At 40.2% G+C, this 24582-nt stretch overlaps 1 protein-coding gene across 3 annotated transcripts in view; it reads left to right on the plus strand.

Annotated features, from left to right (window-relative positions):
• CACNA2D3 (calcium voltage-gated channel auxiliary subunit alpha2delta 3) overlaps positions 1-24582 on the plus strand; it is a 903947-nt gene that overhangs the window by 830700 nt on the left and 48665 nt on the right. For all 3 annotated transcript variants that reach the window (XM_027522771.1, XM_027522769.1, XM_027522770.1), the window contains 4 exons: positions 3895-3970; positions 6513-6565; positions 8223-8278; positions 15972-16083. In XM_027522771.1, the coding sequence (XP_027378572.1) occupies positions 3895-3970; positions 6513-6565; positions 8223-8278; positions 15972-16083 (297 nt within the window). The remainder of the gene's footprint in view (positions 1-3894; positions 3971-6512; positions 6566-8222; positions 8279-15971; positions 16084-24582) is intronic.

Consider the following 24582-nt stretch of genomic DNA (forward strand, 5'->3'; position numbering starts at 1 on the left):
TCTGGCTCTGTACCTGTTAGGTATGTGACCTTGGACACATTTTTAGGCTGGCTGAGACTTGGTTTGCCCCTCTGTGAAATGGGGATGATTAGACTCTCGCAGGGACATCCTTAGAAGAGTACCTTGCTGATAGTTGCTAAACAGACTTCAGTAAACATCAGCTATTGTTACCCTGGTCTCCAGCTATAAAGCTCATGGACAGAAGCTGCCACATGATCCCTTGATAACCCTTGCATGGCTTCTGAAGGTGTCTGTTACTGCAGTAACAAGTGTGAATTTTACACTGCATCATACATGCCAATGAGCTAAGAAAACCAGGAGGCCTATCCAGCCAGCTGGATAAAGCCTGAGTCAATTCCCAATGCGTTTAACACCACCCCCATTAATTAATAATGGCAATGAAAACCAGACTAATAAATTACAACAGCAGCTGCAGCCCTGCCTTCTGCTGAATGCCTCCTCTGTACTAGGCACTGTGCTAAAGGCAGTGCGTGTGTATAACCTCATTTAATTCTCATGACCGCCCTATAAGGAAGCCATTGCTCTCACTATTTTACAGATGAGAAAACTGAAGCACAATGAGGGTTAAATTAAAGCATCATTGTAATATGTAGATGAGTTATGATTTGAGCTTAGGTCACTGGCTTCAAAGGTAGATTGTTAATCATTAAGTTTTTGGGGGCTCCAATATCACTGCAGATGGTGACTGCAGCCATGAAATTAAAAGATGCTTACTCCTTGGAAGAAAAGTTATGACCAACCTAGATAGCATATTGAAAAGCAGAGACATTACTTTGCCAACAAAGGTCTGTCTAGTCAAGGCTATGGTTTTTCCAGTGGTCATGTATGGATGTGAGAGTTGGACTGTGAAGAAAACTGAGCACCGAAGAATTGATGCTTTTGAACTGTAGTGTTGGAGAAGACTCTTGAGAGTCCCTTGGACTGCAAGGAGATCCAACCAGTCCATTTTAAAGGAGATCAGCCCTGGGATTTCTTTGGAAGGAATGATGCTAAAGCTGAAACTCCAGTACTTTGGCCACCTCATGCGAAGAGTTGACTCATTGGAAAAGACTCTGATGCTGGGAGGGATTGGGGGCAGGAGGAGAAGGGGACGACAGAGGATGAGATGGCTGGATGGCATCACCGACTCGATGGACGTGAGTCTGAGTGAACTCCGGGAGTTGGTGATGGACAGGGAGGCCTGGCGTGCTGCAATTCATGGGGTTGCAAAGAGTCAGACACGACTGAGCGACTGAACTGAACTGAACTGAAGAGTCTAAAATCCAGCAAAACATAATCAGGCCTTCTGTTGTAAGACTCATAATGAGACTAGCATTGATGCATGGTGTATTTCAGTATCCTTCCACATGCCTGATTATTTAAACTCAGAGCATCTCTGGAAGTTTATTTATAAGTGAGAAAATAAAGCCTCAGAAGAAGGTGAGCAACCTGCTATGACTGCACCCTGGATAAACAGCAGAACCGACCTTTTAAGCCAAGGCCATACTTCATCCATGTCTGTAAGACACCAAGCACAGCCATGTTCCACTCAACCCATGCTGCCTTTCACCAGCTCGGATCCAGATTCCAGCTGCAGAGACAGAGTTGGGTAGTAGGAAAAGGATAAAGCTAATAATAGTTCTGGTCAAATCCTAGAAAACCCTTCCAGGGTCACCGGCAGAAATCCCCTGTTGAGGATGCAGACTGGTGTGGTGGGCCAGTCAGGGGCCAATTAGCATTGTCCATTGTGGCCTATCAGAGAAGGCAGTGGCACCCCACTCCAGTACTCTTGCCTGGAAAATCCCATGGACGGAGGATCCTGGTAGGCTGCAGTCCATGGGGTCGCCAAGAGTCGGATACGACTGAGCGACTTCACTTTCACTTTTCACTTTCATGCTTTGGAGAAGGAAATGACGACCCACTCCAGTGTTCTTGCCTGGAGAATCCCAGGGTCGGGGGAGCCTTATGGGCTGCCATCTATGCGGTCGCACAGAGTTGGACACAACTGAAGCGACTTAGCAGCAGCAGCAGCAGCATTGTGGCCTATGGTTTATTCTGTGGCTGATGAGTATTTCTGTGAGAAGTTTATTCAGGGAGTTCCCCAAGCCAGATGCTTGGATGGTTCATGGGCTTCATTTCTTTCTCAATATACACTGATTCTGCTTGCATCTGCTGAGAGGGAAAAAGTCAGGGGACAGTCAGCAAGACTAAAAATGTCCTGAAGAGGAAGGCGCTTTGGAGGACTTGCCAGGAGATTGTGCAGCACAGGTACCCACTTTGGCTCTGCCGCCTATGGATGCCTGTGTGGTGCTTGTCAGGAACTGGTTTCCATCTCACTGTGGTCAGAGTGGCCAATTTTTTTCTGGGTGCGCATAGGTGCTCTTTGGTTAATCTGGGTGTGTAATCTCTCTAATTTATTTCTAAAGCAGGAAGCCTTCACATCACATTTTGCAGTTGATCTCTTCCATTTCGGTTGCGTCATCAACTATTCAAGATTCAGGCAATCAGATGATCATTCATGCGTTCTACCTTTTAAGTCAGAATATTAATACCTTCTCCATGCTGGGTGCTGTGCTAGGTGTGAAACGGATCCAACTCCAGTCCTGTAGTATGGAACTTTTATTCTGGCATACGTTCCCAGCCCAACATTAAGTATGCTTCACATTAAGCACTGCCTGATTTCAGAAAGGGATTCCTGGAGGGAGAATTCCTTCCAGTTATTTAGAAGTTCATGTATTACAGTGTTAACGTGTCATCTGGCACCTGTTACATAACTCAGGTTGGACTTTAAGTGTGTCTCCTTTGGGATGCCAGGAATAGTGGGAAGAGGAACTGGGGGGAGGGATGAAATGCATGTGTGGGATAAAGTATTTGCTCCATCTTAAAGCTCGTAACTGGCTACTGGAAATTGCCATTCTTTTTACTTTGTAAAAGTGTTAATAAGAAAATAAAATGTCTGGAAAAAAATTGAAAGTAAAATATCATTGCAACTGAATAAAGGTCATAACTGGAATAAGAGCTATATTTTTATCACCAAGGCAGGAAAAAACATCCATTTTCTTGTTTCATAAACTGTACTGTTTTCAAAAGTAAGGGTATACTCACTACTATGGGAATGAAAGGGAGGGGCGGGGTTCCAACCAAGGAGTCAGCTGGTTTTCAACAAACAGTCAAGGAGCTGGCCTTCTCTTGGTCTGAGCCTATTTCTTAGTGCCTAAACGAGACAGTGGATCCTGCCATTTCTTAACCCAAAGTGACCCTTCCCAGCTCTTCTCAACCTTGGAGACAGTCCATGTGGGTTCCAGCAGAGGCCCAGGATTCAGTTTAAAACAGCGTATTCCTTTGGCGTATCCTTGTCCATGCAAGTCATCCTTGTTCAAGCCAAAATAACCATTTTATCATGCTTTTTGGGGAGGAGGGTTCTGCTCCCCTTTTCCATCCCGCTAATCACCTTTGTTCTCTTGTTCTTTAAGTTCCAAGCGTGACATGACTGTGTCTGTAGCCCTGGACTTTGCTGTGTCCCGTGCTTGTCACTCTTGTTGTGTAGTCACTAAGTCGTGTCCAACTCTTTTGTGACCCCGTAGACTGTAGTCCCACCAGGCTCCTCTTTCCGTGGGATTCTCCAGGCAAGAATACTGGAGTGGGTTGTCATTTCCTTCTCCAAGGGATCTTCCCAACCCAGGGATCAAACCCACGTCTCCTGTATCGGCAGATGGATTCCTTACCACTGAGCCGTCTGGGAAACAACACCCTTGTTAGGCCTGCCTTGATTTGCGTTTCTCACTGTTGCCCTGGCTGGTGGTTAGTGACTCTTCACCTGCTGGTTGGTCCGCAGCACCATGTGGTTCTCACGTCTTCCCATTTAGTGAAGCTCCTTTCCCTTCTCTTCTATAGAATTACCCTTTATGACTATCAAGCCATGTGCAGGGCCAACAAGGAGAGCAGTGACGGCGCCCACGGTCTTCTGGATGTAAGTACAGTACAGTCACTCAGAAGACAGCTGTGTGTTTTTTCCTGTCTCTGTGTGTGCATATAGTTTTCCTTGGACCCATCAAGTTTATGTTTCAAAATAATGAATATTTAAATGTGCTTCCTGATTTCATCGGTTAAGAAAAGTTATTTCTGTTAAATCCAAATCTAGTGATTTCCGGAATGACAAACAGACCTGAAGCCTTTGATGGATTAATGCGGCAACCCCCCTTTTGATGGGTAGAAAAGGGGAGAAGTTTTGTCTATTCCTTATTCTCAAATAAAAGAGACTTTGGTTTGGTTCAATAGAAACCTTCTTTTTGGTTATAATAGAGCTGCTAGCCTGTGAACAAATTCACATTTTGATCAGATTCTCCACTCTAATTGTGTTGCTGCTTTTAACATTATTTTCCCTGGAGCTGATCCATCCATGGTGTCACAGTTGAGCATCCATCAACATAACTTTGTATCATTAGGAACTGGCTCTGGGATCACCAGAAATTAACTTAAAATTTACCCTTGGTTTAAAAATATAATTTGCAATGTGCAAGCAATGTAAGTTTGGCCACCAATAACTTGAAAACACAGAAAAAGCAGACATAGATACTTCTACATAGTCTGGCATATAGGTGTAAGTATAACCCTTACATGTTATCATTTTGTAAATTCCAAAAGTCAACCTAAAATTTGGTTTGAAACACAAAATTTAAGAACCATTTTGGTTTTAAAATATAAATACACACCTTCTCATTTGCAGATGTAAGATCTTGCAAGGGGATTATTTAAAAACCAAATATTTAACACGGTTCTCCTAGACTAAAGGAGCAAGAAATGATTCTGAGCTGGGACATTTCTGAGAGGCAACTTGGAACTAAAAATGGGACGATTTGAAAAATACCACTTTTTAGAATGAGAATCAACACATATTTCCTAACCCAGTTTCCCTAACCTTAGCATAAGTATTTCCAGACTTAAAATGTTCCCAAGATATGTTTTTATCATTAGGCTTAAAAGCTCAATGGCTTTGCCCTTCTGAATGTTAATGTGCATTTAAAATTTTAATCCCATATTTATATAATCCCTTTGTTTACCCTGCATTGAGCCAGCATCTGACAGAGAATCCTTGAGTATCCTGCCCCTGTGCCTCCCCTTCCTCACTTCCAAAACATCCTTAATCCCTCTATTAATTCTCTCCTCCCACACTGAAATGTCACTACCCATCCCAGTGGGTACAAAGATCCAGAACTGTCCTATGGTCTGAAAGAGAGATGGTTATTTTTCAAGCCATAAGAAGTGTAATGGCAGAACCACAGGACTGCATGGCTGCATTTGGTTTTAGGAAATAGTTAATAATTCACATCCTTAGATGACCCTAATTCTGAAAGCCCTGTGGTTCAGGGAGTGATGAAGACACACTCAGTCAGAGTCAGAGATTCAGTCTGCCATCTGGGTGGGCTGGGAGTAACCCCCACGGACTGTTGTTCTGTGCATTTGCTTATTGGCTTGAATAGGGATGTTTTTAAAAATGTTCAGGGGTATATAAATTTGTTCTTGTTTTATTTGAAACTGGATAATCCTCCCATTCCTAGTTCTAGTCCTTATCAGCAAAATGCTTTGAAGGTAGGATTAAGCAGCCATCACATCAGAAACCAGGATTAGGTATTTCATTTCCCTGCTACCTAAAGGGAACCACAAAAGGTTCTGAGGCTTTTCTGGACCTGCAGCTTGGGGCCCGGGCTTTGCCAGTGTCATTGCCTGTCTCTCAAGTCCACCCACCGCTCACATATCTGGCATACCTAGGTACAAAGAACTGACTGAGGGGGAGACCTGGTATTTTCCAGAATTCAGGAAATTGAATTATCCACATAGGAAATATCACAGGGTAAACAATCCCACTGCTTTTTTTAATTAAAATATTCTGAAATAAAGATTAGCCTGTCAATGCCTTCTTTTATAGAGTGAAGGGGATTTTCTGCAAGGATAAAATCACATGTTTATATGGTTATCATTTTTTTTCAAGTCCGAATATGTGAGTGTGAGAAAAGGCAGCTTAAATCCTACATAATTCATGGGCAGCATTAAAATCAAGTATGTGCAATTTTTGCTTATTTCAATGAATGACATACAGTGATGGAGAACAGGGAATCACCTTTCCAAAAGGCAGCCCTGAGAATTACCATTTGAAATTAGTTATATGATTCCTGCCGCTCAGCATTAGGCTGCGAAATATTAGCCCCCAGAGGGTAAAGGTTTAAGCATCGTTTGCTGAACTTCCTTTTTCCTCCCAGAGATAACCCCTGTATTAGATCATGTTTATTTGACTTGTAAATCACATCGTACCACAGGGGAGTTCAAAGTTTTAAAATGTTAGTTTTGGGATATAGTATCCAACCATTTTCGTCTTTAAGGGAGAGCTTCACTGTTTTTTGACATGATATGAATCTCTCTAGAAGAATAACATTGTCTTTATGTAAAGCCTTAGGTTAAACTACAAATTTTGTGTGTGATACATTGTTTTTAATGAACCGAATTCTTCTCTGCAGCCTTATAATGCCTTCCTTGCTGCAGTGAAATGGATAATGACAGAACTTGTCTTGTAAGTACAATTTGCTGCGTTTTTAAAAAAGCATTACTTTTCTGTGTTCTAAAGTGAATTGAGAGATTGTGCTTCATGCTTCCAATAACCATTAGATGATTCCTCACACTCTGATAAACTCACTGAACATCTCGAAATATTGAATGTAGAGTCCAAAAGATCATCTTTTAATAGGTGAATCGTGGCCACTGCTTATGCCCTTATGTCACTGTTTAGCAGACTAACAGCTTGCAGTACACAAACCAAATTTATTTATTGTGGTTACTGTTAAATTTAACATCGACGTCTGGCTGTTTTTAATGCAGCCTGGGTGGGCTGTGGTCAGAAGAACAAATTGCCAGGGCTGTCCACCGTGCTGCTTTGGATGTCTTGGCATGTGCAGGCGTGGGGGCCTGTGCAGTCATGGGTCAGGGGCTTTCTCAGGTGTGATTTAATTGTTTACCTTGTCAAATTACAGTCCTGCTGGATGCATCTGTGACTTAGGTCAAACTTGAAATGGCACAAAGATGAAAGGCTTGACTTCCAGATGAGATATTGGACACATTACAGAAACCCTGTGTCACACAGAAGGAAGGAATTCCATGGACCAGCATGGAAACCAGCTCATTCAAGCTGCACCAGACTCTCATTCTTATTTTCCCATTAAATTTCTAGTTCTGTGTGTTTAAGGCAGATTTCTTGTTATTTCACGAACGGACAATGTCTTATTTATTGCTTTAATGTAACCTATATTAAGTATAACTTCACGTGGAGAGTAAGTTCTTTGTGTATATAAGAGACAGAAGATACAGGTAATAGTGGGATTTTCATTGTGAGCTGCGAGTGATAGCAGCCATGAGCCTGAGAAGGAAATGACTAGATTTTGATCTATTTCCTTCCATTTGGTTTTACCTGGTAGCTCAGCTGGTAAAGAATCTGTCTACAATGTGGGAGACCTGGGTTTGATCCCTGGGTTGGGAAGATCCCCTGGAGAAGGAAATGGCAACCCACTCCAGTATTCTGCCATGAAGAATTCAATGGACTGTGTAGTCAATGGTATTGTAAAGAGTCAGACACGACTGAGCAACTTTCACTTGCATTGGCATTCTTTACTAGCAATTGAGAAATTATGATTTTTGTGAAGTTGCATTGGGACATAATTTCCTAAAAAGGAGTTTATTCCAATTGTCCTCACCACCTTGCCCTACACACACACACACACACGCACACACACACACTCAAATACATGTGTGACAGTGTAAATTTTGAAAGTATCCTTTATACTGCAGATCATAGTCTAAGTAGAGACTATTCCGTTTGTATTTCTGAACCAAGGTAGGAGAAGCCCTTTGAATGTGGACTTTTTACTGTGGACTCAGACTATAATAAGAAAAAAAGTTTTCCCTATAAAGCATGATATTTCTCAAATGAATCCCTGAGTCTTAAGTGAACCTGATTTCAGGGTTTGGCTGGCAATGGTGATAAAACAGTCTTTTACAAGTAAGACAAAACCTAGTGAAAATTCAGTGGTAACTGAATGAACCATGTTGATATATCCAGATATCAGATGATGTTATTCTTTCAAATGAGGTGAGTGATGTTGAATAACACAGAATGTCACTCTTCCATTCAGGGTGTGGGTAACCAAGTAACCCTGGCTTTTCCATTCCCTGCTTAGGTTTCTGGTGGAATTTAACCTTTGCAGTTGGTGGCACTCAGATATGACAGCTAAAGGTAAGGAGCAGCTGTCTTCGTTTTCCTTGCTCAGAGTGATGAGCCCGGGATCCACCAGCTACTTTTTACCAGGGATGTGCTCGCATACGACTACCCAGGACAAAGTGGTGATTTCTCCTTTCTGTTAGCGGAAGGCATCTTTTGTGCTGAGGGCAGTGCCGTTCAGGCTGACAGAAAGTCCACAGCTCATGTTGAATATACACTTTGACCTGTTTTCTTAACTAAGGCTTTGAGGTCATACACTGCACAAGTGAATTCTTCAGAAGCTAGTGGGCAGTGCTGAAATCTAAAGGTCATAGACGCATCACCTTTCTCAGGCTGAATGAATGAACAATCATTACCTTTTTACTATTACCTTTCATAAAATATAAATCTGATCATATTATTTTCATTGCTGAAAACGCCATCAATGATTCGATCAGTAACTAGTAGAAACTATTAGAGGCCTGAGTTTAGAGTTAGTTTAATATGGATATAAGTTCTGGCTCTGAGATTGGCCTTTGTCAAGTTAGCTGATCTCTTCAAGGCTCAGTTTCCCCACAGTAAGCTAAATAAAGAAAATAATAAATAAATAATATTTATCTCTTATTTATTGTTTGTGTGTATGTGTGTATTTAATGGTAAGCTAAATCATGGTGTATACTGAATGTAGGACTAGAATATAGTAAGCCTTCAAAAAGGTAGCTGTAATTAATTTATGATAATGGTGATGATGTTGACTTGTATAAAGAATGAAATATTGCCATTTACAGCAGTATGGATGGAACTAGAGAATATATTTAGTAAAGTAAGACAGAGAAAGACAAATACTGTATGACATCACTTATATGTGGAATCTAAAATTAATACAAATGAATCTATATACAAAACAGAAACAGAAAATAGGAAACAAAGTTACAGTTACCAAAAAATGACAGTCCATTCACAGAAAGCCATAGGAAATAATTATAAAACTTAGTAATATTTAGCAAGAAAAACAATATGCAAAATTGTATATGCTCCCCAAACCCCCAATGACTGGGGAGAAGGAGGATATAGAATTAACTCGGATCAGCAGTCAGGGCACTGGGGAGTCAATAAACAGGGACCAGAATATGAATTAGGAAGAGAAGACCCTCAGATACCCCAAAGAAAATTTTACCTATAACATGAACCTGCTTTTTTTAAAATTGTAGATGGTTTGAAAAAGGAAGATGGGAAGGAACTTACCTAATGGGTACTTGTTATCTCTTTTCTAGTCACTTTTCTTACTTGGCTAGCATGTCCAGATTTTTACTATTAGGGGTGAAAAAAAGGTCCCTGAAATTAAATGAGAGAAAAGGAAGGAAAATGATCAGTGGAGGCCAAGCGAGTGGATGGTAGTTGGTCAGACGGCTGCTGTTCCTGCGGCACCAGTGCCTTGGGACAGATCTCAGTCTTTCCCAGTCATGCTTGGAGCCCTGTTTCACCTAGAGACGAAGCACCTGACTTCTGAGTCAGGCAGCCTTCCTCTGCCACTTGCGGGCTGTGCAGTTCTGGACAAGTTGCTTGGTCATTATGAGCTTTGGTTTCCTTGCTTGTCAACAGAGATAAGATGTGATACGGCTGTGAGCAATGGATTCAACCATGCATGATGCAAAGCCCACACGCAAGGTGTGGCACAGGGCAAGTCACCATGCGTGGGCGGTGGGGCTCCTGTTTTGGGAGCTGGTGTCCCTTTTGGCTTAAATGTCTGGCTCCTTCTGAGGAGTGTGCTCAGTGCTGGGGCAGCAGGCTGGTGGTCTTCAGTGCTTCACTTTCTGGCGTTCCTCTCTTTCCTATTCATATCCACATGGCCTGCCCACCCTGCCCACCAGGCTTTTGTGGTGAGTGCCAACCTTCCTTGCCACTAACCGCAGTCTTACCTTGGTTGGCTTCCCTTCCCTGCTGCTACAGGCATCTGCCCTCACTCCTGTGCTGGTCCTTGACAGGGACAGTTCGTTGTTGAGTTACTTCTGAGTGCCAGTCTCTGTGAACTAGGATATCTGCTTAGACCAGTAACTTTCAGCGTAGGGGTGATTTTGCCTCCCAGGGGTCATTGCAATGTCAAGACATTTTTGGTCACAACTGGGGATGGGAGAGAGCTACTGGCATCCAGTGAATAGAAGTCAGAGATGCCCACAAAACACTCTATTACACATGGGACAGCCCCTCACAACAAAGAATCATCTGACTCAGAATGTCCATAGTGCCACTATTGAGCAATCCTGATGTAGACTGAGGGGTGTAGGGTAGGAGAGATGAATTATGAAGGGGGGCACAATCTTTGCACTCAGAAACTCGTGGAGGTTCTCATTGTGAAATTTCACCTTTCTTCTCCCTTCTGTCTCCTCCAGCTTAGCTAAAATTTTAGCTAAGAGAAATGATGTAATGCTTCAGGTCTGTGTTTTCTGTCTTAGAAACTTTTTAAACAACTCTTAATAGGTAATTCCAAACTGTCTCACTCCACTGACAGACTGCACAAAGGCCTTGTCAGATGGTTAAATCATCTGCAAGTGCTGTGCCTGTATGTAGCACTTTTTCCCTTCCAGAGTGCCAGCACTGGGTTCTCTTCAGATCCCTTTTACACACCTGAGAGGTGGGGACTGCTGGAATGTGTCGTTGAGCCTCTCCCAGGTACCTAAGTAAGGCAGCTAGGAGAAAATAAGCTCAACCGTAAACCAAAACCGGCCACCTCCGCTGGAGGGCATCGGGAGACGCAGCTGGCCCTCTGTGAGTCCTGTGTGGAGCAGGCTGCCTCACGTGGATTGATTGTCTCATTCGGACCTGCAGCCCTCTGCTGGGCATGGCTATGACTTTTTCCATTTTATAGATAAAGAAACTGATTCCGATGGTGAATGCTTTCACCCACAGAGCTGCTATCATCTGAATCTTTGTTAGATGTGGATGTGAATCTCAGACCCAGTATAAGCCGGGAAAAGTTCCAAGCACCATAACAATATTGCCTTGCGAGGTTTCTGCATTCTAAATTTACCCTTCTCTCACTGGATAAAGACCCTGAGCTGAGACATACATCTTTGTTTAGCTAAAAATGGAATCCATAATTACACTGTTTATCTGCTTCATTTCCTTAATGAAGGGGACTGTGGAAGGCCATTTCTGCTTGATTATCACAAAGGTATCATTTTGGCGAAGTTGCACAAAGAGAATGGAGCTTGCTGGCACCCGGTTATGAATGAGGGTGCATTCGCAGAGACAAAAGAAGAGGAAAGCTTTTCAAACGGCAACTCTATTCATTCCTGATTGTCTGCACATAATTACTGTGAACCCAAGTCAGTTATTCTCATCAGGGACATTTGTTGCTAAGGGAAAATTAAAGAAATCCAATTGTGTGGATGCTCCACTGGGTGCCTCGTTGTAAGTGAGTGATAGGTCCTGGCGGCTTCGGCCTGAGACGTCCAGTGTAATTGGGGTGAGAAGCAGACAGGGTGATGGCCAAGAGTGAAGGCTCCAGGATGTGACGAGGACGTGCATATGCATTTGGGCTTCAGAGCATACAATGGTGTGACAGGCAAGCATTTCACTTCATTTCTCTGAGTTTTAGTCTCTTCATTTGTAAAACAGGGTAGCAGCAGGGCCGTGCGCACCATGAGAGGGTGAGAATGCAATCCGTCAAAGGATCTAGTGTGGTGTTTGGCTTGTACTAGGCACTTAGTGGGACTTCCCAGGTGGCGCTAGTGGTAAAGAACCTGCCTGCTGATGCAGGAGATGTAAGAGACATGGGTTCGATCCCTGGGTTGGGAAGATCCCCTGGAGGAGGAAATGGCAACCCATTCTAGTCTTCTTTCCTAGAGAATCCCTTGGACAGGGGAGCCTGGCGGGCTACCATCCATGGGGTCACAAAAAGTTGTTGAACACAACTGAAGCCACTTAGCACACAGCCACGCACGCACGCATGCAGGCGTTTAGTGAGTATTGGCTGCAAAGGTGGTTTTGCTGTTTAGGTAAATGACGATCATGATCAGTCACTTTCTATGGGGCTCAAGGCAGGCTGTGTCTACTTCCTGAACTTCAATTTTCTCTTCTGGGAAAAAAAAAAAAAAGAATCAGTCTAGCTGAGCTCCAACACCTTTGTAAGATGATGAGTTTTGAATGCCTGAGAGTTAAAACAGTACCCATCAGATGACTGGCAGCCTTAGTTATTGGTTTGAAATTCCATAAATAAACATTAAAAACTGGCAAATATATGTGATGTTTTCCTGTAGCACTCCAGACAAACAAACATCTTCATAATAAACCATACTATTTAGATTAAATGTGGCCATGGTTTTATATGATAATTCATGTATTTCCCAAAAGCACCAAGCAACTTCCAGCCAATCTATAGTCTTACTTCAAATAAACTCAAGGGCTTATTACCACATCAGTATGGGTGACCTAGAGTTATGAAAGGAATAAGAATTTATCTCCAGAAAGGATCAAAGCCAAATGAGTCTCTCCACTGAGACATTTGGACTCTTTCCATTGTAACTGGGCCCAGACAATTAGAGATGGTGCAGTTATTAGGGTTATTTAAATCACGTGTGCTGCCTATCTCAGCCTGCCCCCCAGAGATCTTTCTTCCTTTCTCTCACTGGCCAAACTTCATACAGTAGTTAAATATATATGTGTGGGAACCAGATAGTCCAAGTTCAAATTTTGGCCCTGCCACATACTCACTGGATGAATTTAGGCAGTTCACTTCATCCTCTCCTCCATTCACTAATTTACAAAACAGAATGAACACTTTCTCCTATCTCATAGTCTGATTTGTTTAAATTTTGTAATGTAGTACTAGATAAAAATGTATAAAGTGGAATGACATCTGGCATATAGTAATTTCTTAATAAATTTAGCTGTTACCATCGTTATATGCCATCTGCATGCTTGCACTGTATTAATTTATAATCTGTGCTTTTATTTAATCTTTATTTCAGTAAGCTGACTTTTTGAAAATTAAATATTAAAATGCAGCTTCCCAAATTAAAAGTTAGTCCTGTTTGCTGTATGCTGCTGCTAAGTCACTTCAGTCGTGTCCGACTCTGTGCGACCCCATAGACGGCAGCCCACCAGGCTCCCCTGTCCCTGGGATTCTCCAGGCAAGAACACTGGAGTGGGTTGCCATTTCCTTCTCCAATGCATGAAAATGAAAAGTGAAAGGGAAGTCTCTCAGTCATGTCCAACCCTCAGTGACCCCATGGACTGCAGCCTTCCAGGCTCCTCCGTCCATGGGATTTTCCAGGCAACAGTACTGGAGTGGGGTGCCATTGCCTTCTCCGGTTTGCTGTATAATCAATTGTAAAAATAATAACCCTGAAAATAAACTGTATTATAGTTAGCTCCTCTGAGCTTCATGTTTGGCCTCCCTAGAATAAAGGAGAAAAAGAACAAATGAAAGAAAGAAAAAAAAAAAAAGGTAAAAACTGCCTAGCATCAAACAAAGTCATCTTCCTGACAAGAATCAAGGACATTGATAAAGAAATGGGAAGAGAATGATGTTCCAACCAACCACCTCTGTGTTGTTACTGATGCATGTGCGCCACCTGAAATCCCCTTGCCTTCCACTCAAGGCAGGCCATTTGCCGTTAGGGGCAGATGTCTGTTTTATTTGCCTGAAAAACACCATTCAAAAGAATTGCTTATTTGCTCAGCAAGCATGTGAGGACACTTCCTGAGAGCTAGTACTGCAGGCTCAGGGGATGGGCGGTGTCTGGAACTTGGCCCTTTGCAGGTGCAATGGCTACCGGCATGGTACCCTCCCTGCTGTCAGGGTCAGGGAGGCATCCAGCCAGACAGTGGTGGCCCAGTAAGGCTGACAGTCAGGATTCAGTGAAATAGCATTCCCAGAAGAAGTGGTGGTGGCTGTAAGCGCGTACGCTTAAGTAGCGCTGGCAGTGTACCAGCCACTTTCAATAGATGAAGTTGTTTGATCCCCAAACGACCCTTTGGACTTGGTTCTGTTCTTCCCATTTTGCAGAAAACATTACAGTGTGGAGAAGTTAAAAACCCACTTAGTGTCACACGGCAGCAGCAGAATTCACAACACCCAGAATTCGTGCTGTTAGCTACTCTGCAGTTAGCATGTAGAGTAACAGGAAGACGGTATGTAGGTAGTAACATGAAGGCGGGGAGAGAGGGGCAAAAATGTATGTGAAAAGACGCTTGTGTTCACTCTGTTCAGAGTTATGCATGCATCAGTCTATTCATTCCTCAGAACAGCCCTGGGAGTTAGTATGTGAATCACCACTTAATGTCAGTGACCAGTTCCTAAAATCACGATTGGCACAAAAAGCTGATTGAGTCTACTTCCTTTTGTTTTAAATAAGAAAAACTACAATGTATTATGCTTCAACTCCAAACCCCCAATCAATTTCCTCAGAATAATTAAAGCTCACTAAAAAGGCCTGTATATAAAAGAATCACGTAAGGATATAAACACTTAAAACACAGCTTTCTGATCACCCAACAATTACCTGGTTGTTACCAAACAGTTGTTTTGCACTCAGTAACTCTGTGATGCCTGTTAGTGCTGGCAGCCTCCCAGATGGACATTCTATGAAACATCTAATGCTGGTTCTGACATCCAAACCAGTTGCATTTGGAATATACCTGGAGAGATTGTTACAAATATACGTTTATATCCACATTAACATCATAGGAAGTTTGCGTTCTGGGAATCCACGTTAACTTCATAGGAAGTTTGAGTTTTGGGAATCTATAAGTAAATGTTCTACTGGAAAAATGTTCATGAGTAAACCTCTTGTGAAGAGTACCTGTACTGCTAGCGTCTCCATTTTACAGGTGAGAATACTGAGGATTAGCTAAAAGTAGTGAAGCAGGAATTTGCACTCCGAACTCCTCTGACTTTACCTTTAACTACTATGCTAATGATATCTATCATCATTGTCATCATCACTAATGGCTTCATGAGAATACTGGCTTTATTTTTGTCTTTTAAACAAAAGTATTGCACTAAGTACTCAGCATATATTGTTTAAATGAGTTCTCAAATCAACCTCTAATAGAAGAACTATATCATGCCCAATTTAAAAATTTAAAATATCAGGTTTTGAAATTTGCCTACTGGACATAACTTGTTTAAATTATTTAGTAGACCACCAAGTCCTTACCAAGTACCTACTATGTATTTACCCATGTACCAGGGTTATTTAGTACTATCTTTACACACAAGGAACTTCACAATAGTAGGATTAGGTTCATGGCTGTGTTTCATAGACATTACGTATTTTACTATTCCGTATTTCAATTTTGTTTCTGTAATAAAACCGTGTAATTGTATTATGACCTTTATCTCACCCTAAATAATACAGTGTAGCTTATATTTTATACATTTATTCGGATGTATACGTGTGTGTGTGTTTTTGTTGCTAAGGTCACGTAAGTCTGAGGCCAGAGACCCAGTGAGTGATGTTGTACCAGAAAGTAGAATTCTTGAGATGCATAAATGATAGTTGATCACGCCAACAGAACTGCTTGAGGAATTATAGCTTATAGAGTTGCTTGGCAGATGAAATCACTTGACTAATTAGAAAATAATGCATTATGCTGTGCCTAGAAAAATCACAGAGCAGCAGGAGCGGAACTGTGTTCTGAGTTACTGTGGGCTGCCAGTCACAACAAAGCCAGTGCCTTGTATTCTTTATCTTTTTTTTTTTTTTTCCCCTTATCCCTACAGCCCAGAAATTGAAACAGACCCTGGAGCCTTGTGACACTGAATATCCAGCGTTCGTCTCTGAGCGCACCATCAAGGAAACCTCAGGGAACATTGCTTGTGAAGACTGCTCCAAGTAAGCACCCCTCCCCCTATCCCCCCGCCTCTTTCTGTCTGGTAGAGACCTTTCCCAGATGGGCCAGTGCGGCTGCCATGCCCAGGATTACGATGAGAGCTGGAAACATGGCTGCCCTCTTGTGTGAGGAACTGTTTTCATCAGCTTGGAAGGAGCACCACTTGGCTTTGTTAGAGGGATCGTTTAGAGTTTGGGATGCATTCAAATGTATGAAAATATGTCCTAGAATATAAGAGATTTTTAGCCCAGTTTGTAGATGGTTGGAAGAAGTCCTAATTGGTTTTTTATCCCAATTAACAGTTGGCAATTTATTTCACCAATTGGGGGAAATTTCTCAGATGTTTTTGTTGAAGGCTCCAAGCCTTCAGGATTCACCCAAATCTGACATATTTGGAATTATTTCTTGGTGGCTTAATATGAGTGTCCCTGATTATTAATGAAGTTAGACCTCTTTCACTGGTTTTATTGATCATTTGGAGTCTCTGGCTTCTTCTTTCCTGTTAGCAGTTCTCTCTTGGGCGGTGGGTCTATTCTTACTGACTTGGACATTCTTTTTGTGTTCCAGATATGATTTCTTTGCAGTTCTGTGCTTTGTATGTGTCTTCTTATTCCTTGGTCTGTCTTTTCACTTTTTATAGGCATCTTTAGATGCATGTAAGTTTTCTCTTGCTTTTATTTTCATGTGGTCAAATTTATTATTTTTTTCTTTGATTTGTGCATTTTGTGCCTTGTTTCAGAAACTAGTCTCTACCCTAATGTAATACATATATTCTCATATATTTTTATTCTGAACACATTAAAAAGTTGCCTTTCACACTTAGAACTTTAATGCCTCTGGAATTTATTTGTGTGAGTTTCATGATTTAGAGGTCTAATTTCATCCTTTTCCATATAGTTGGCCTGTTAACCAGCACTTTTTACTTGGTATTTTTTTATTTTCCAATAGCTTTATTATGACACCTGTGTTATAGGCTGGGTTCCCATCTATGTGCAGCTCTGCTTTTAGGTTTTATGGTTTTTGTGTCAACACCATATCTGTTTAATTATTATAGCTTTGTAATGTGATTTGATAGCCAGGAGGAAAAAAATCTGTTTCTCTTACTCTTCTTTTAAGTCAGCCTAACTGTTTTTGCCTCTTTACTCTTCTATATTAATTTTAGAGCCAGCTAATTAATTTTGATGAATTATGCTAGGGTTTTGATTACAATTACTATAAGTTATAAATTAATTTGTAGATAACTGCTATTTTTATGATATTAGACCTTCCCACTTATAAGCTAAATATCTCTATTTATTTACATGCTTCTCAATACAGTTTTGTAATGTTATGTTAGAATTATACCTAAACAGCTTATGAGATTTTGCTTTCAGAAATGGCATATATTTAATACGATATTATCTGATTGGTAATTGCTAACATATGAGAATCTCACTGATTTCTGAACATTATATATCCTGTACCCAGCTGCTAACTGCTCTTTTAGATCTAATAGTTTGTGTATGGGTTCTTTTGGACTTTTTCTCATACATATTAATATCATTTGTAAAATTTTTCCTTTCTAATCTCCACACTTAATTATTGTTTTATTGTGCTGGACTTCCGATTCATTTGTTGAATAGAAGCCATGAGAGTAGGAAACTGTGTATTGTTTCTAATTAAAAGAATCACTTCTGATAATTCCATGTTAAGTATGATGTTTGCTATAGGGCTTTTAAATTGTAGGAAAATATAAATAATATAAAATTTACCATTGTAACTATTTTGAGTATATAATTCAAGGGCATCAAGCACATTCCCAGTGTTGTGCAACCTTAATTATTATCCATCTTCTAAATTGCTATGAGTTTTTGGTAACCGTTTATTAGGTTAAAGAAAACCTCTTCGAGTGTACTTGTTGCTCTGGTTGTTACTGTATGAAACTTGAGTGGATGATAAAATGTATGAAAATAAATTTTTTGCATCATCACTAAAATAATTTTAATTTTTAATATGTGTTTCACCAATATAATTTTTTAAAAATTTAAATCATGAGCTATATCATATATGTTATAAATGTCTTTAATAGTAGTGGGTTATGTAATATGAAACATACTTGCTTTTGCAGGATTGACTTTCATTGTTTGATTACAAAAAACAGAGGACAAAATTCATATCACTAGATTCATTTGCTCATACTGTGCTGTGAACCTTTGCGTCTGTGTTCATAAAGGAGCGTGGCCTGTACTTTTCCTTCCTTTCATTTGACTTTGCTATCAGGGTCATTTTATTGTCACAAATTTACTTGAAGAGTCTATCCTCTTCCTCTAATATCTGTAACATTTTGTGTAAGATTAAATTATCTGCCTGTTGTAGATTTAGTAAAACCTATAAAACTATCAGTGATTGATGGGTTTTTGCTTATTTGTTTGTTTTTGTGTGAGTACATTTTCACTCATTAGTTTCTTTAATGGTTGCATGATATCTCTCTGGAATTTCCATTTGTTTTTTAGATGATTTTGGTGATTATATTTCTCAGAAAATCACCTATTGCATCTTACTCTTAAAGTTTATTGCATGCATTTATAAATAGTATCTTTTTATTACACATGTTACCTTATTTGTGATTTTCCCCTTTTAAATCACTCTCATTCCCCTGTCTCCTTCCCTCGGTCCCTCCTGTGTTTCCTCCTCTCCTCTCTCTCTCCCTCTCCACACTGGCACAGATATGTCTATTTTGTTTTTCTTTCCAAAGAATCATCATTGAGTTCGCTTCATTCTCTCTGTTTCTCTGACTTTCTGTTTCATTTATTTTGCTTCTTCAGTGTATCATTATCTTCTATGTTTTGGGGACTTACTCTTTTTTTTTTTAATTCTTCTACCATTTTGAGTTTGATACTTAACTTTTTCAGCTTCATTTGTATGTAAACATACATATATATATATATATGATTTCTCTCTACATTCCAGCTTATCTTTGTAAATTTAATATAGTTTCATTGTTATTCAGCTCTAAGTTTTCTAACTTTCACTTTTTTTTTTTTGATCTGTAAATTTTTAAATAGTGTTTTAAGATTTCCTAATCTATGGGTTTTGAGGCTATCTTTTATTTTATTATTGATATCTAACTAAATGACAGTGTTGTCTATATAACAAATGTGTTTTAATATGTGTGGAGATTTGCTTTGTATTCTAGTATTTGTCTCTGTGGTTTTAAAAGCAAGTTTTATTCTCTAAAAGCTGAGTGTAGAGATTAATATGTATCCATTGGATCAGGTGTGTTTATTGTGTTTCAAACTTCTTTTCTTGGTCTATTTTAGATGTCAAGCTCTCACCAGGCTTATGTATTTTTCCATTTTTTCATGTCATTCACTTTGTTTTGCTTTCTATATTGTGAAGCTATGTTACCATGGACATTTCTGTTCAAGAGTGGTATAGCTTCCTAATGAACCATTCCTTTTATCTTTTGTGTAATAACTCTCTTTATATGGAAGTGCTTTATGCTTTAATGCCTCTTTTGTTTGCTAATAGCATAGGATTAGGACTTCTTCTTTAGATAATATTTCCTAGGCACATTTACCCCACACACATACATTTTCGACTTTTCTGTCATTATGCATTACAATTATAAATAGAATGTAGCTGGATTTAAAATCTTATTATCTCTATTATTGACAGATTTAATCTTAAAATTTATTGTGCTTACCAGCAAGTTTGGATGCATTTCTATTATCATTTTATGTTTTTTCTTCCCCATGTTTTTTTCTTTTCTTTTTTCTTTCTTTTTTGCCGCCTATTATATTCATTCTGTTTTCTCCATTCCCTTGTTTCCCTTATTAGTATACTAGTGTATTCCAGTAAAGTATACATTCTGTTTCAGTTGGTCAGGATCTCTTCCTTCCAGGAAGATCTGTTCCTCCAGAGCAAACAAGGCCTTAGGACCTTTGACTTGGATTATATCTCATCTCTTTCGTGTAGTATTTTCTAACATTTTAGTTCTACTGTGTTCTTAACCTACCAACTATATTATTATTATTATTGCTGCCTATAGTAAATGAGATGCTTACTGCTTTGTTTACTTACCATTGCCTTTTTTAAAACCATTGTTTTTGGTTCTACGGTATATTAGAAATTGATTTCAAGAATGATCTGGGAGTGACAAATTATCTCATTCTTTATTTAAATTCTTATTTAATATGTACTCTACAGTGATAGTTTAACTTCATACTATCTAAATTGATACTTTAAAAATCCTATTCCATTGTCTTATGACTTTTAGTTTTGCATCTTTGTAAGTAGTCTGGCTTTTCATTCCTCTCTGATGGTTTTTAAAGTGTGTCTCTTTAATGTTCTGATGTATCACTGAAGTGTATTTAGATTTAAATGTATTTCTGTTTGTGTACTTTATTCTATATAATTTCCTTAAGCATATTACAGTTCACTAATTTCCTTTTGATTGTGTCTAGTCTGCTGCTTAAAGTGTCCATTGAGATTGTTTTTTAAGTATTGCATTTTTGAAAAAAATCAAGTATAGTTGATTTACAATTTTATATTATTTTCAGGTGTGCAGAGAATCCATTGCAATCTTAATAAGGTTGTTTTTTGTTTGTTTCTAGAAGTTTTATTTGCTTTTACTAAAATCTGTGTTTTTTTACATAGAGCCTTAATCTCAAGTTTCTACACACAATAGTAAAGGCCTTTTAAGATTATTTTAATAGTTAACTTTCTGAGGGTACCAATCCTGTTGTTTCTTGTGTCTGCTTTCTTTCCTGGTTGATCATTTCTCATGTGTTTTGTCATTTTTGACTGTGAACTGATCTTTGCTATTTATTATTTTTGTGGGGAGAGATTAGAACCTGGGTTTCTTCTCATAATAGACTTACACTTGGGCTTCGATTGTGTGTCCTATTGGTATTGACTGCCTGGGAATAATTGTTATGTAAGTTTTTGTATTTAGGTGGCCCTGCATTGTATAACTAGAATGAATATTTTTCCTAAGCAGCATGTAGTTTAGGCTTAAAGTTTTCTCACACTAATATTCTTTATCCCATTCAGAGTCCTGGACAGCAGCAGATTACCAGGATTTTACACTTAGCCTATAAATGTGCAAGTGGGCTTTTAGTGTCTTTTCTTGTAAGTTCTTTTGCATTTAAACACACTTGTTTTGTTTTATTACTTCATCCAGCATCTCTGAGTGTTTAGAACAGAACAGCGTCTATCTTTGCCCAGTGCACCATCTTATAGTCTACTGTAGCCGCCGAGGACTTTAGAACCATCACAGGAAAGCCCTGAAGCACAGTGGTTAGTGCAGGGCCTGTGGAGTCACAGGGTTCAGAGTGTGAGCCCTAGTGTCATGAAATGCAAATTGTGTGACCTTGAGTAAAAACCGAAACTCTCTGACACTCAGCTTCTTCCTGGGTAATTTGGGGGATAATAATAGTGAGCATAGCATTGGCTTTTTGTAAGATGTAAGTGGGAAATTTTATGCTGTGAATTGACATAATGCTTGGAAGAGAGTAAGTACTCAATATACGGCCACACTTAACTGAAAGTAAAAGTCACTCAGTGGTGTCCGACCCTTTGCAACCCCATGGTCTATAGAGTCCATGGAATTCTCCAGGTCAGAACACTGAAATGGGTAGCCTATCCCTTCTCCAGCAGATCTTCCCAACCCAGGAATCGAATCAGTCTCCTGCATTGCAGGCGGATTCTTTACCAGCTGAGCTACCAGAGAAGCCCATGGCCACACTTAACACAAGTATAATACCATACCAACTTAGTATAAACAATGTTTAACCTCCAGAAACCATTCTGTTGAAATGTGAATGTGCCTTTTCATAGTCTACCATCAGTTCACTTCTATAGAATTCCCTGGAGAAAGAGGTCTCTCAGATGACCAGTTCATGTATAACTTAAGTACTGTTGACTATTCATGGCTCTGTGGCTCTGTCAAGAGACCCTCTTGGTTTTATAATACTCATGAAACCTTTTGAGCAGAGCGGTATCCTCTCTCCAGTCATGAGGTGGCCAATATCTCTTAGCAGATGATAGATGATCATACTCAGTGGAGTAAGTTAACTTTCTCATTTCCATTCTAAGTGAGAAAACAAACAGAACCAAGATGGACAACTGCTAGGGCAATCAGTATTTTTCCTTGTTGACTTGCAGTTAGAAACCAAGGAGATGAATGCTGCTTGATGAAAATCAAGATTTCAAACTAAACAGAAGACCACCTTTCGTTCACTGGGAGGTAAATGTGTTCTTGCTACATCCTGGAATCTGTGTAGGGTGCTTTAGGAAAGTCAAGGACGGATAAGATAATGAAGTAGATGCTGAGGTATTGACACCTCCCATGACTAGTCTGTTTCACAGTGTAAATTCCACACTTGCAGGAGTGTGGGTTGAAAACTCACAGGAGGTTGGGAAGTTGAGAAGGTCATGTACAATTTGCTGGTAGCAATGAAAAGATAAGATTTTGCTTTCAAAGCTTTATTTCAAGGCTACTGCCCAGCAGCTCTGTCAAAAACTATGGAGGCAAAACACAGTAAAGGTTCTGGGGTCTGAGTGAGGAGAGAAACAGGGACTTGTGCTTTTCCTTTTTCTTTTTTAAATTAATTATTTTTTTATGTATTTGACTGCAGCAGGATTCTTAGTTGCAGCACTCGGGAGCTTCAATATTCACTGTGGCATGGGGATCTTTTATTAATAGTTGGGGCATGTGGACTTAGTTGCAGCATGTGGGATCTAGTTTCCCGGCCAGGGATGGAACCTAGGCACCCTGTATTGGGTGTCTTAGCCACTGGCTAACCAAGGAAGTCCCTTTTCTTTCTTTTTAACTAAAAATTTTATTAACTAGAACAAATACAGAGAAGTGTACAAACCATAAGTTTGCCAGCTGATTAGTTTTCTCACAAAGGGGACACATGTATGTAACCAGCACTCAGGCTAAGAAGTGAAAGAACATTACCAGCCTCACAGGAGGTCCTAAACCTCTCCCTTTCTGTGCACAACCTCCACTTACCATATGATAACCCCTCTCTAGATTTCTAACATCATAGACTGGTTTTGCCTGTTTCTAATATCTAGTTTGTTGTTATTATTCAGTTGCTCAGTCATGTCCAACTCTTTGTAACCCCATGGAATGCAGCACACAGGCTTCCCTGTCCTTCACCATCTCCTGGAGCTTGGTCAAACTCATGTCCATTGAGTCGGTGATGCCGTCCAACCATCTCATCCTCTGTCTTCCCCTTCTCCTCCTGCTTTCAATCTTCCCCACCATCAGGGTCTATTCCAATGAGTCAGCTCTTTACATCAGATGGTGAAAGGATTGAAGCTTCAGCTTCAGCAGCAGTCCTTCCAGTGAATATTCAGGGTTGATTTCATGTAGGATTGACTGGTTTGATCTTGCTGTCAAGAAACTCTTAATTTGTGAAATGACAATTTAGTTTTGAAAATATGAGAGCTGATACATAAATTACCTTAAAGGAGGTTTCTAAGAAATTTGCCTGGGGGAAAAAAATAGGACTTTAGGAAAAAAATTAAAACTAGCTTAGAACTTCAGTGAACATTTCTTGATTCTGTGTTATATCCTAGACACTGGGCTACACTGTGGGGAGTTAGCAATGAATGAGGCACACATGATTCCTTCCTCATGGAGTTTACAAAGAAGTAACTAGGCAGTGTCAGCCCCCCATGCTTCATGCCAGGATTAGAGAGTAAATTTCACACAGCAGCATGGAAGGGAGGCTTGGAGTGGTCAATAGCGGATTCCCTGGGGCTTCCCCCATGGTCCAGTGGTTAGAAATCTGCCTTGCAGTGCATTGGGTGCAGGTTTGATCCCTGGTAAAAGAAGTAAGATCCCATATGCCACAGAACAACTAAACCCACGTGCCACAACTAAAGGGTCCATGCGCTGCAACAGAGAGACCCCATGTGCCACGACCAAGGCCCCAGCGGAGCCAAAGACATACATATTTCTTTTAAAAGAGAGCTACCTGAAGAAAGTATAGAATTAAAAAGAGAGAGAGAGGCTTCCTGGATAAAAGTAGCATCTAATGTAAGAACGCCAAGTGTGGAGAAGTTAGCAAGTAGGAGTATCCAGACAGATGGAAGAGACTCATGGAGACAAGAAAAACTGTGGTTTGTTCAACAAATGTTTACAAGGGAAGCTGGGACACAGAGGTAGAGGTGAGACGAGAGGAGGCAAATAAGGCCCAAGTCACGTGGCCCCTTTGACCCTGTCACAGAGCACTAGTCCTTTAAGGACTTAAGCTGCTACCCTGACACCAGTGTGGACTAACACAGAAGCTTTAAGGAAGGGAGGAAAAATGGTCAGATTTCAGATGATGGGAGAAATGACAGTAACGGTGACGCTAGACCAACCTTTGAAGCAGAAACTTCTGATTCAGACAGGCCGTGTGCTGCACCTCTGAATGTAGCCCCCCAGCACATACACACACAGCCTGGTTCTCATCGAGCCGCCTCAGCTGTTTCCGCCTCTTCATTCTCCTCTTCCTCTTTTT

This window comes from Bos indicus x Bos taurus, chromosome 22 (assembly GCF_003369695.1).
Source record: "Bos indicus x Bos taurus breed Angus x Brahman F1 hybrid chromosome 22, Bos_hybrid_MaternalHap_v2.0, whole genome shotgun sequence".
In the NCBI taxonomy this organism is placed as follows: domain Eukaryota; kingdom Metazoa; phylum Chordata; class Mammalia; order Artiodactyla; family Bovidae; genus Bos; species Bos indicus x Bos taurus.